Source organism: Festucalex cinctus, chromosome 20, assembly GCF_051991245.1.
Source record: "Festucalex cinctus isolate MCC-2025b chromosome 20, RoL_Fcin_1.0, whole genome shotgun sequence".
In the NCBI taxonomy this organism is placed as follows: domain Eukaryota; kingdom Metazoa; phylum Chordata; class Actinopteri; order Syngnathiformes; family Syngnathidae; genus Festucalex; species Festucalex cinctus.
In genome coordinates, this window is record NC_135430.1 from 16,060,242 (window position 1) to 16,073,951 (window position 13,710).

General features: G+C 37.2%; 1 protein-coding gene across 8 annotated transcripts in view; it reads left to right on the top strand.

Annotated features, from left to right (window-relative positions):
* odad2 (outer dynein arm docking complex subunit 2) overlaps nt 1–13,710 on the top strand; it is a 126,488-nt gene that overhangs the window by 25,347 nt on the left and 87,431 nt on the right. The window contains exon 1 of one of the 8 annotated variants that reach the window (XM_077509412.1): nt 7,613–7,629. The exons of the other annotated variants lie outside the window; for them this stretch is intronic. Coding sequence (XP_077365538.1) covers nt 7,625–7,629 — 5 coding nt within the window. The 5' untranslated portion in view covers nt 7,613–7,624. Of the gene's footprint in view, nt 1–7,612; nt 7,630–13,710 lie in introns of those variants that run through there. 8 annotated transcript variants of the gene reach the window in all.

Consider the following 13,710-nt stretch of genomic DNA (forward strand, 5'->3'; position numbering starts at 1 on the left):
GGCTCCGGGCCGGTGCTCTCTTCTCACCACACCCTGGGGAAAGTAGTACACACCTAAACCATTTCAAGTTCCTTCCTCCGACATGTTGCTGAATGCCGTAATGTGGCTTGGAGGAATTCTTGTTGCCCTTCACATACCCTGTTGTGGGCACTTCTTGACCCCAAGCCTCTTAAGAGTCTGTTTGCTATCATACCATGAAACCGCCATGCGATTCGTGCACGCCCATGTGCTATACTTTTATTTTCACAGATTGATTTGGCTCCTGAGAACACCTGAAACATGATAGTGACAATTTGTCATTGTAAGTCTCAGTGTGGTTAAACAGTATAAATAAGTTCAACAATTGAGTGTTCTTCAGAAAAAGAGGTAATCTGTCTAATTGGTTAAACATCATGGTTTTCATTAATCATTTTCTTTCAACTTGATTCAAATGTTCTACTGTGGCAAATCACGGTTGACTTCACCTGAATTAGTGGAGTTTGGTTGTGTTCAGTAGCTGTGATTTATTGGTCTAATTTTTAAGACCATGACTTCATGGCACATTGTTTTTCACTCTTCTCTCTACTGCTACTCTTGAAGTTGGGAATAATAGTTGGGTTTGGTAACCACTAACTTGGCCTGATCTTTTTGTTAGTGTTCATTTTAATACGATTTACATTTGTCAAGTTACAAGGATCGTTTCAGACCTGCGACAAAATGTGGCAGAACTTACATCAAGCAAGTTTGGTGCACAATGAGGTCGAAAACCTGTTTTGAACTCATTTTTTGGCTGCATAATCCAAAACTGATCTCAGTTTTTCTTCTGTCATGGCATGTTTTTGAGCTACAGGATCCTCATTTTCTTAAAAACAAGTCAATATGCATCTATGTAAATAAAACTCTAAACACGTTTTTTAATATTTTGTCCTTCATCCCCCAAAGTGTATTTACACGTTTTTAATGTTTTAATGCAAGAGCATACAGAAGTTTTGATGCAGCTTAAGACATGAAAAGGTTTCTTAAAGCAATGGATGGTAGTTATTACAAAAAACGGCCAGCAGGTGGCAGCAGAGTATAAGATATCAACCAGGGCCATGTTGCAACAAGCTCTTTTTGTCAGTTTTTTTTCACCAGGAATGTGAATATTGATGAAACTTAGCTATATTCTAATGCTAATTGCTGTGAAACGGAAACAGATACAAGACTTTTGGTTTTTACTCGCAGCGAGGAGAGCAGAGCTGTCAGTTACAAACTGGCAAATATGCTCTGACAATTTTCTTGTTTCCTCTCTTTTTATTTGGGATTGTTCCCTATCCGGTTACGAAAAATGGCGTTGCACTACTAAGGGGTGGGGAAAGCGCAATAGTGCAACGTCTGGTACAGTTCATCTGAAGAAATGGGTGCAAAGTAATTCACTTAAAGTCTATATGAGTGTGAAGCATTTTCGCAAATATATAATAACTTAGATGCACTTTAAACGTAACAGTAAAAGCTAATGCCCACAGTCTCAGCTTGACCACTCGTATGATGTGAGAACATTATAGACTGACAAGCCTACTGTGGCTGGCTCTGTTCCTCTCATTTGGTTGTTCTCAAAGCCCGGTGACGTCGACGTTAATCGTGCCATGCTGTTTTCGCATTTGTTTTGTACGTCAGGTGTTGACGTGTTCAATGCGACTTGGTTGGTCTGTGCTCTCATCACTGTTGGAATTCTCCCACTCAGTTCATCTTAGCATGTCCTCCTCGTAGCACGCAATCTCTTTTGTGCGCCCACTCGGCTTTTTTTTTCATCTGGTTTTGCTATCAGCCATTTTCCCTCACCGTGCTTGCTCATTTTTTTTTTTTTTTTTGGGTAACGTGTGCTTTTAGTGTAGATTCTTGCATTAGTACATGTATTAAGCCAAAGGTTGCATTTTTGTGAGGGCATTGCTGCAGATGATTGGACAACAGTTACCATGGGCATTTTGATATTTTTATTTATTTTTTTTGAGTTGAGTTGAGTAATGCCTTTCATGACTCAATTTACACATCTTGCAAATCAATAATCACCATTGAAATGAATTGAAATTCTATTATTTCAATGCACCAAAAAAAGGAAAAAATAAAAACAAAACATGACACGTCTCATTACATGACTTTCATGAAGAAAAACAGCATTGTATTGTTATAAGAATTCTTTTAGAAAGTGTTTTCTGTGGGTTGGGACAAGCTGAAACAGTTGTAGTGTTGGGCTGTGGCTACGCGAGTGACATCGGTAGCATGGCTGGTTAGTCTTCGTGTGGGCGTCTGGACGTGAGTTTTGGCCTGCTCTGGTGTTCTAATTTTGTTTTTGTGTGTTTGTACCATTCGATAAACGTCTGAAAGTGCATCAGGGCCTGGTGCTTTACTTTTTTTCCCATCAACTCAAGCGGTGATATGTCTGAAACATTTTTTTTAATCTTAAACACAAAGTAAAAACTACACCTACAACAGAAGTTGGGGCTCTAACTTATAATATGACTGTGAAATCTTGTGAATTTGACTGTGGAATAATGTCTCCAGTAATTAATAGGCCTACAATTATTATTCCAATATTCCAAATTATTCCACAGTTATTCCAAATCGAGCGCACCGTCGGAACTGGCACATTTTGGTGATTGAAGGTCGGCCAGCCTCTGTAAACGTTTGGTGTTTGAGTAAACTTGCAAAAACTGTGGCTTATTTCCACATTGGGAAAATTTGTCACATTCCTCGTTTGCATTTTTTCACAAAAAAAGTCAGTCCTGGCATTCCAGAAATTTGTATTTTTGTCAACCTTGATTCGTATGGTCCAGACAAAGAGGCTTGGGTGCATATGTGTGTGTGTCTCCCTTTTTTTTTTTTTTTTTTTGGATCAAGTACTGGAAAGTCAGTCAGTCATGTTCTTTGATGGTCTTTTAATGAAGAACTATTGTCAATTCTTGCACTTGTGACAATTAAACCACACCAGAAGCCGCTGCTACAATGCTATTTAAAGGATGGGAATGGATTTGGTCGTTTTGGACTGAATGTTTAGTGGTTATGGACTTCCATTTTCATTAAAGTAATATAGGATCAATGCTCGTAAAGTTGTGTGTCACTGTGCAATGCCATCGTATGCAATGGCCTGGCTGGCTCCAGCTACGTTCAGTCAACACAGCAATACCACTTGAGGGTCCAAACATCCAGACACGCCAGCCGCTGGATTTGCCATTATAGACCTACAAAGTAACATCAGTTCCGAGCTATAGCAGTCGCAGATGACATAGCCAGCATTATTATTGTAAAAGCTCCAAGAGGATGATTGATGTCTGTGGATTTTCTTAATGAGGGAGCCGATAATTGTGAAGAGACAGGAAAGTCTTTTGATCGATACGGTTTTGTGATGAACTTACAGTAGTTTTTCCATGAATGGCAGTCATCGGAATGAACTATTGGCAATTTGACATGCCATGCTTTTCTCATCTGTGGCAAGCAAGCTTCCTCTCTGACACAATTAGGGCAGTTGAATCACTGCTTCTCTGATTCACTTTGCCTGGATGTCTTTACATGCAAACACTTACAGGTTGCAGACTGTCCTGTTTGGATGAATTGAATTACACGACATGATATTTTGACTGTGCCAGATATATACTATGCATATTGTCTATGTTGCCTGTTTACATCAGCATGGAAAGCAAGGGAAGAACGTAATGACACAACCAGAGCGCTCCTAATGAGATTAAAGCAGGCAGCACACATGTTTGTGTTTTATAGATCAACTCTTGCTTTCAAAGCAATACATCTTTTGCTTGATGGATTAGACCTTGGTGAAATGGGAACATTGTAGAAGACGTCGGAGCAACATACTTAAAAACGGAGAACGCTGTGCTATGTAGTTTTTCGTACTTTTTGCATGTACTTTTCATTTCATTTTCATTTACATTTCTTATTCCGATGCTCGCCAATGCCATAAACTGACAGCAATACGGATTATCATTATAGATATATGTTGTGTTATGTTTGACAAGGATGTAAATCATTGGCACTAAAGTATAACATGCAGACAAGCTCCTGTGTTTGTTTATCTGTGACAGCGCTGTCTGTTCCTAATATCACCCTGCACATAACTCTTCTTTGGGAATTTTACTTAATGTGCACAAACGTGATATAAATGTAAACAATCAGACTACTCGCCGCTGCTCTTATCTCAATTTTAGCAATGGCAAAAGGCCTGGTCAGACTATTTCTTTGAAAATAGCCATGTTGTATTTTGTTGTTCTTTGTGTGATGTGTTGGCCAAATTTAAGAGACACAGATCGCTTACTAGCTTTCTCAAATAGAAATCTGTCAGACGTAAGACAATTCATACGACATAATAAAGGCCTATATGATCAAATAAGAGTGACTAATAGCATAGCAAATGATAACATCTTCATCACAGGTACATTTGCGCAAGGCTGGAAAAACTAAGAGTGGCTAATACATCATCATCAAACATCATTACAAGGGATTTTACAGTTCTTCTGGGAACCACAGCTTCCAGGTTTTGTTCCGTAAAAACAAACATTTTTTTTTTTTTTTTTTACACATGGTTTTACTGTATATCTAAATATTAGCTGTAATATGAATTTGTCAAATGCATGTTTCTTTTGGCACAAACAAAATGTACCAAAGAACCTACAGACTAAAAGTTATTCTAACGCCCCAATAATTCGAATGTTTTTTGTTTTGCAGTTTGTGTTTAAAATACAGTAATTTGTGAATTCTCCCAAACAAATTGATCTCTTACTGTTAAGTTCATAGTTTTACAATGTAACGTAAATTATAATTAGTATTTTCATGTCACGATTTTACAGAAATTCACTGTTGATTCCACAGATATTTTTTACAGTATTACTGTATTGTCCTTTTAAAATTTCGTCTGACCCTGAATTAGGCACAATCTTTTTTTTTCGACTAATACTCAAATTGGACTGTATTTGTCAAACTCCGCTACTTGGAGCTAGCTGACATGTAAATATGAAAACATGTACGACTTTTTACAGACACATCTGAGGAATTTCCCAGGTCCTAATCTTCCAATGTCTTCCTCCCGTCATGTGCAATCATTGTTTGTGGCCCTCAGAGCAAAAAAGTTTGGACACCCCTGCTACAAGGAAAACACGAAACAATCAACAGAGATAGAGTTCTCTCCGTGACACAACAGCCTCGTTGCGTGCACTCTGTTTATGCTGGACTGTGTGTCCAGCTTGGTCACGCTTTTAGCAAGCAGAGGATGACTCGGCTCACTTTACATGATGATTCATGGGAACTGTATGGAAAGAAATAGACACACCTTGGTCAGACATTACTAACAGATTTACACACTTGTATTCACCAACACTTGTGAAGGTTGAAGTGGCTCCCTAAGTGCGTTTTCACAGCAGCTGGGTAATAGTTTGTTTTAACATTAAGCTTTAAAGAAGAGAGGGAGGTGGCAAAAAAAATGAACGTAAGCTGCTCTGTCGCAGGGACGTCTGCGTTACATTACCTGGCAGCCTCTCCTGGAATCCCTCTGGCTCACTGTAATTATCATAATAATGACCCACAATTTTCCCTTTTCTCAGTGTACTTGTTAATTACTAGCAGAAGGTCAAGTCCAGGGTTAAGGAAATAAAAAGGGGAAACCAGAGCCTGTTTCAGTGCGAGTGGGAGTCCAGGTATGAGCGAAGTGAAGGGGAGGTGATTTACTTTTATTAGTTGCAATCACAACTCATTTAATCAAGCAGGTGGAAATGAATGCAACAGGTCCTTTTGGGGCAACTGGATTTTTGTGCAATGCATCACCTGGTTAAAAAAAAATCACTTCGAGTGCACACAAGTCATTATTTCCCCTTTAGTAATATTTTCATTGTTTTTTTTTTTCGTTTTTTTTTTTTTTTTTTGTAGCAAGTATTTAAAAAAAAAATATATTATAACAGTAGTCAACCCCAAAATTTTCTTTTATGTTCGCATGCTGGAACCCAGAGGCAGCAGATAGCATGAAAACAGCAGAGGCCCCAGAACTGAACCCTGTGGGACACCATAGGTTGCGTAATACACGTGAATTCACATTGCACATATTTGTCCAACCACCTTCTTTTTTTTTTTTTTTTTTTTTTTTGCTGACATGAAGTAGTGGTGGGTTTATCGATATCAAATCGATTGTCCTTTTCATAAAACCAAGAATCGATTATTTTAATATCTTTCTTCCCCTTAAATTAACAAAATATAAATTTAACGGCCAACTGTTTTCGTATCTTAATTTTTTCTTGAAATTTGCTGTACAAGTTAAATGTATTTTCTTACATGTATGAAATACCTGATTTATTGAACTTTGACAATTCAGAAACTTTTTAATTTATATTTACTATTATTGAATTAGAATTATAAAAACATTTTCAACGTAGCCTTTCTGATGTGTAACACTAAAGTGATTATAACACGTGTTACTTTCATTAATAAATAAATCATTTATTTTTCTATCTGTTTCCGTTTTGCAGGAATTAGCATTAGAAGTTTCATCAGTTTTCGCAAATCTATTTAAAATTGTAAGTAATTTAGTTGTTTTTTTTCTACATGGCCCTGGTTGATCTCCTTTGCTCTGCTGCCACCTGCTGGCCGTTTGTGTAATAACTACCATTTCTGCAACCGTTCTTTGCAGTTGAGAGGCTGCATCAAAGCCTTCTGTATGCTCTAGCATAAAAAAACAAACCAAAAAAAAAAAAAGTATAAATACGTCTTTGGGACACTTGGAGCATTAAAAAAAAACGTATTTATACGTTATTGGGAGTAAATGAGTTAAGAATTGCTGTTCCATAATTCATCAATATCGGATATTGAATTGAATCGTAAAAAAAATCAAAATCGAATCAAACTGAGTTCTTGTGAATCAAAATCGAATCGATTGAGGAAATTAGAATTGATACCCGGCCCTAGTATGAAGGGATTATAATTATAATAAAGAAATCACATGACGTACCATCACATCATCCACAAGTCAACTACTTGCACAGGTCAAGCACCCAATCACCTGCAGCCAATGACAGCCAGGTGATGCCAATCATCATGAATCATACGAGTCTGGTGCGTGTCTTGAATCCGAATCCGAGGTTCGATCGAACCCAAGTTTAAAAACCACTACTATTGACTGAGTATATGGAATACGTCTATTTTCGGAGGGATTTAATGAACGATTGGTGGGAGGTTGCTATGCCATCATGACACACTCCCAACACCAGATATGATTGGACATAATTGTATTTTAATGTCCAGGAGGCCCATAAGCACTTTGCGTTTGGTTTTTCCATGGTCGACATCTGGTGTGAAGAATGCCAACATGTGTTTCCACTACACTCGTCTTTATACCTCTATACATCGTGGTCAACACAGCAGTCGGCACGAGTTTATTGTCGCCGTTACACGTTTGCTGTTAAGTGACATCATGTCAAAACACGCTTGCGTTTGTTTTCCCTTGTCGCTCTCAATTTCCAGGGAGGAACATGTTTGTCAAAGCGCCGCAGTGTTCAGCAGAGTTCAGAGGGTGATGTTGTGAGCGGTCGTTACGCGCCACAAGCGGAATGGAGCGCCATTGCTTAATTTCGCTTGTGGCTTTGGAGTCACAGAGTGGCTTCAGTTGTGGCATTGGATGAGGTAAGACGATACCGTACGAGGATATTTCTGTTCTGGTCTTCTTTTCGAGAAAGGCCACACATAGGAAGCACCAAACACTAAAATGTGTGATGAGCCGACCAAGATGACACACAATCCCTATTTTACACATACACCTGCCAAAGGTTTGAGGATAATCCTGTAGTGGAAAACGTTAAGATATGAAATTAACAAGTGAGCCAACACAGTTTTTTTTTTTTTAACTAGTCACATGAAACCCTCAGTCTTAATCATAAAAAAATATTAATACTAATTTTTGAGTACTTTAAATCTATACATCTGTACCTTTTTAAAAAAAATAAAATAAAATAACTAATTTAATAAATTGTTTCATCCAAAAGTTGCATAATTATAGTGTTTCAAATAATTTTGTCAATTTTTTTTTTTTTTTTTACATTTAAACATTTTCTTGTTTTGCACTAAAAAAAATAAATTATCGTTCTACTGCACAGTGCATATGCTGCACTCCAACTTCAAATTTTTGCCAACATAAATAAATATATGTTATTATAAATTCTGTTTGGTCTAAAAGGGACTTACATAATTATAGTGTTTCTATTTATTTTTTTTTAATTGGTCTTAACATTTGTAAATGTGTAAATATTTTCTTGTTTTGCACCTAAAAGTTTTTGCATAAATAAATAAATAAATAAATAAATAATTTACATAAATATAAATAATTGATATATGTATATGTATGTATATATATATATATATATATATATATATATATATATATATATATATATATATATATATATATATATATATGTTTCTATTTTTTAATGGTCTTAATATTTTTAAATGAACTTTTTTTTTTTTTCTTTTTGTTGAACATTTTCTTTTGTACCAACAAATAAATAATCGTTTAAATTATCGTGATATTGCCAAAAATAATTGTGCTTATTATTTTCCCCGTAATCGAGCAGCCCTACTATGAAGTATGCATTTTTCCTGCTAGGCAAAAAAAAAAAGGCAGGCTGATCTCTTTTTCTCATTTTCAGTTTTCAGTCTCCTGCACACATAAATGAATTAAATAAAGATTCAGCATTCGTGTGAAAACCTGACCAATATTACCACTTTGAGGCATATATTTATAAGCAGTTGCAAGAATAAAGCGGCGAGCATCAGCTGCATATGGAACTGATTCTTTGACTAGCTGACCACAACTAGACAGCCCTACACAGTCCAAGATAAACTATTCTCGCCTCCTTTGGATTGAGGCTTTCTGTGCATTCATCTCTCTGCCCGCCATCTCGACTTTTTTTTTTTTTTCTGTTCTTGTATCTTGGAACTGCTTAAACAGTTGGCAATGGGAATCAGTGCCTGAATCTTTCAGTATATATTTTGCTTCTCCTTTTCCAAGTACATTTTTGATTTGAGCCACTTGATGTTTAAGCGGCGTCTCATTTCTAATTGCTAGCGTAGCACGGCCAATTCATCAGCGCACAGTAACGGTAATCGTGCAGCTTTTTTTTGAGGTTCTAAAAGAGGCAATTTGCACTGACTTTAGGTAGAAGTCCACTGCATTGCTGCTGTACTCACACTGACATGCGTTCTTGTGTTGAAGGCTTTGTGTATACGTTGTAACCGCTTATTTTAGTGAATCTGTAAACGCATCGTTGACTTATACAAGTTTAAAATGATCCAAATGATAGGTAGCTAACCCATACATCCATTCTCCGTAGTTATCCTCACTAGGGTCACGGGCAGCTGAGAGGCTGAGAGGCGGGGTGCACCTTGAACTGGTTGGCAGATTTTCACAGTCCTTTATTAATCCCACGAAGGCAATTAAGAAAAGAGTACAAGCAACAACTTCTCATTAGTATTTATGTTCAGCTAGATGCTCAAAGGAGCGCCACAGGGGACGTTGATGTCAAGTTCAGAAAGTCAAAGTTGGACCCCTGCTGCTGCTTACTTCTTCCAAAGCATTTGTCAGCCCTCCAAGAGAGCTTGAGCGTAATGAAAATGATGTGGTGGTGTATGTTAGACTACTTGGGCACGTCAAATGATTGACTTTTTTTTTAAAAATGCAGGTATTTATAATGTCTGAGAGAGATATTGTTCATTATTTGAAGAACATATGGTCTGAAAGAAATCATTTGAAAAAGGTCTGATGCCAGTTAGAGCTTGAACTGAACTGAATTTTAGCGCTTTATATATTGCTTTTTGTTTTGCACCTCTGTAAGCATTTCAATATGAATCCCGAGCTTTTTAACCCTCTTCTGACTTTGCCAAATCTCATGATTATGATTAATTTATACTAACAAACACTATAAATACATATACAACAATATATAAGATACATCTATCTCTCTCTCTATCTCTATATATATATCTATCTATATCTCTATCTCTATCTACATATCTCTATCTCTAAATCTCTATCTCTAAATCTCTATCTCTAAATCTCTATCTCTCTCTCTCTCTCTCTCTCTCTCTCTCTCTCTCTCTCTCTCTCTCTCTCTCTCTCTCTCTCTCTCTCTCTCTCTCTCTCTCTTATTTATATATATATATATATATATATATATATATATATATAATATATATAAATATATATATATATATAATATATATTATACACACACACCTTTGTCGCAGCATTTTGGTTTCTTTTTTTCATCGCAGACATTTGGCTGCTGTATCTATTCTGAGTCAGCCTGCTTCTTGCCAGATTGTGATCAACATAATCTTCCCTCCCTTCAAAAATTCCCAGCCCTCTCCTTCGTTTTGGCTTGCCGGGATGTCCTCCCGACTTGCTGTAATGCATTAAGTTGGATGTAAATCACACGTTTAAATGAGCTTTAAAAAGCTCCTTGTAAAGAGTTGTGAGGTGTCAAAAAAGAAAATAAGTTGGTAAATGTGTCCACTGATAACAAGGTTTGTTTTTCTTTCTGGTAGAAAAAAAAGAAAGACGTAAAGTGCGGTAATAAAATGGCCCGCTCGCTTTCCAGAGAACTGGGTTCATGACCCAAGCTGTTCTTGTTTGTATTCTAAATGTGTAGCTCTATAATCACCATAGCCACGTGCAATAAAAGTTGTCAAAGTGGTGTTCTTAAACTGCATCAGCGTTTCAACGTTTGATCCAAGCCATATGTGACGAACGCAATATGCGTTCTTCACACCATGTGAGCATTCTTGGTCTGCATGCAGAGCACGTCTCTCGCCTTCGTGCTGACAGCCCTTTGTCATGATACAATCTGGGTTCAATTCTCTAACTGTTATTTAGTTTACCTACCACTGGAGTGCCCAGGGGAGACAATACGAATATCCACTGTACTACTTGGTATCGGTCAGCTGTTAATGGGATGAAAAAAAGCAAACAAATCGACGTCAACATATGATATGTAAATGTCAATCAATCAACTTTATTTATATAGCACCTTTCATACATTCAAAATGCAAATCAAAGTGCTGGACATCCATAATACAAAAAAAATAAAAAATCCCCATGATCGTACCTACAGACACACCCAAAACCCAACAAACACATGAAAACCACAACATGGTGGGGCACAGAAGTACCCTGTAAGGAAAGGCACCCATTCATCTACAGTGTGGAGGCTCCCCCATGAGAAAACACTGGAGCTAAAAATGTAATAACTACCAAATAAAAACTTTTCAACACTAAAAGAAAACGGTTCAACACGATAGAAAAAATAAATAAATAAAAACAAAGCTACAAAACAATATAGATTAAAATAGTTAAATAAATAGGGATAAAGAAAAAAAATCAATCTAAAAAAATCTGTCATCTCTTCTGTCTTCATCTAAACATGCACAGGTGGGCAGTGGATTACATGTATCTGCTTTAACTCACATGGTGGGTTTATATGTAACCCTGAAACGAGGCTCTGTCAATACCTTCCCCTCAGGTTGACCTGTTTCACGGATTCCTCCACCACTGCCGCCTTTCAAGTTCGGCCAATTGTTCTATTAGGCACACAAACATCTGCAAGCCTCACCACTGTCTTTTTTTTTTTTTCCTGATGTCTTTGCTAGTTTGCATCTCCACACCAATCCGAAGACCTTGAGGAAACTATTATCTAGGAGGAAAGCCATTAGGTGTTGAATAGGTTGTGAAAACAATGAGGATGACATGCTAATGGTAGTTGCAAAGTGGCACAAACCGGAGGTTCCTTTGGTCTCATAAGTGTTTTTTTACTTTCTCCTTCTGTAGTCCTCTGATGAAAGTAATAATGGAGAAGGTCCGTTAAAAGAGCATGTCATCACCAACGAGACTTTAAAAAAAAAAAAAAAAAAAAAAAAAAAAAAATTCAGTTGCTAAAATATTAGCATTCTTTTTGGATGATGAGAATAACAGGGAGGAACGGTTATAAGGTTGCAACCTTGACATATGTGACAACGGAACAACTTACCCATGACCCTCAGCGGGATCAGCGGTAAAAAAAAAAAAAAATGGATGGATGGAGCTGTGTGATTTAGACCGTCCTACCAATAATCCATCCTGCAGAAGATCATTTATGTCGCTAAATCCCTGCCAACCTGGAGTCTGGTTTTATTACAATTGCTATTATGTGTTGGCACCAATGGATAATCAATCCCCTTTTGTGTTTAACTCATTCAGTCCCAGCTGTTTTACTGGATTTTGACTGATTTTGCAAGGCCCACAGAATATTGTGTTCTATTTGTTATAAAAACATGGAACCTACCAAAAGAAGGTTGAGCATCTCTTCTTTCATTAGAAAGAAAAAAGTATTTTTTTATGTTTCCGTTTTGCAGCAATTAGCATTGGAATATAGCTAAGTTTAATCATTATTCACAAATCTGTTTAAAACGGTGGGGAAAAGAGCTTTTTACAACATGGCCCCAGTTGATCTCTTATACTCTGCTGCGACCTGCTGGCCGTTTTTGTAATAACTACCTTTGATTCAAGCGTTCTCTTCAGTTCAGAGGCTGCATCAAAGCCTTCTGTATGCTCTAGCATACAAAAACAAAAACAAACTAGAGCTGCGAGCAGCTATAAAGGGCCCTCGCAACCCGGGCCACGTTGGGGTATTTGCACGTCGGGGTACTGGCATGTTGGGGTACTGTCAAATAGGAAACCATCTAAATTTTAAACGTTTTTGCCATGCTTTGTGTTTGTAAAGTTTCATGGAAAGGCCAAAAATGATGCACAATTAACAAAATAAAATCAAAATGGATTGGCACATGGCTATATAGAATACTTTTTGAATATATTAGGCATGCCTGCCAATATTCACACATCTAGCTGAATCATATAATCGGAAAGACTTAATAAAAATGTCTAGAGGGCGCTATTGAAGCATTTATTGCAAATTTAATAAGAAATCTCTAAAATATTCATGCTTATGACAAGCCTGATGTGTGTGTAAAGTTTCATGAGTTTTTGCACATGTTTAGACCAAAAAAAAAAAAGCAGCATTTTACTTGGCAAACAATGCATCGCCATGACAACGGCGTGCGACAAAATAAATAACTTTCGATAACTTTGTATCTTAAACATCTTAAGATGAAGCACACCAAGTTTGAAGACAGTCGGATAAATTTTGTAGGAGGAGTTCGTTAAAATATGACCCCTAAAAAAGGCCACAAAAAATGGCTACAAATCCCAACGTAAATCAAAATGGCGGACTTCCTGTTTGGTTTAGCAGATGGTTCCAAGAGACTTTTTTGTACATCGTGGGCTCTTATGTATGCCTCTAAATTATCATAGCGCTAGGTGAAACGTACAACGGGGAATGCTTCGTTAAAGAGGAGTTTTTTACCTCAAAATGTGATGACCGGCCCCTACGGGACTTCCTGTTGGGTTTAGCACATGGCACCAAGAGACTTTTTTGTACATCGTGGGCTGTTAAATTTGTCTCCAAATTTTCGTAGCTCTAGCTGCTTCGTACAACTGGGAATGCTTCATTAAGAGGGAGTTTTTTCCTTTGCAAACTGTGCATGCCACGGCAACAGCGTGCGACGAAATAAAAAGCTTTCAATAACTTTTCATCTTCAACATTTTAAGATGAATCACACCAAGTTTGGAGATGATCGGATAAACTCTGTAGGAGGAGTTCGTTAAAATAAGACCCC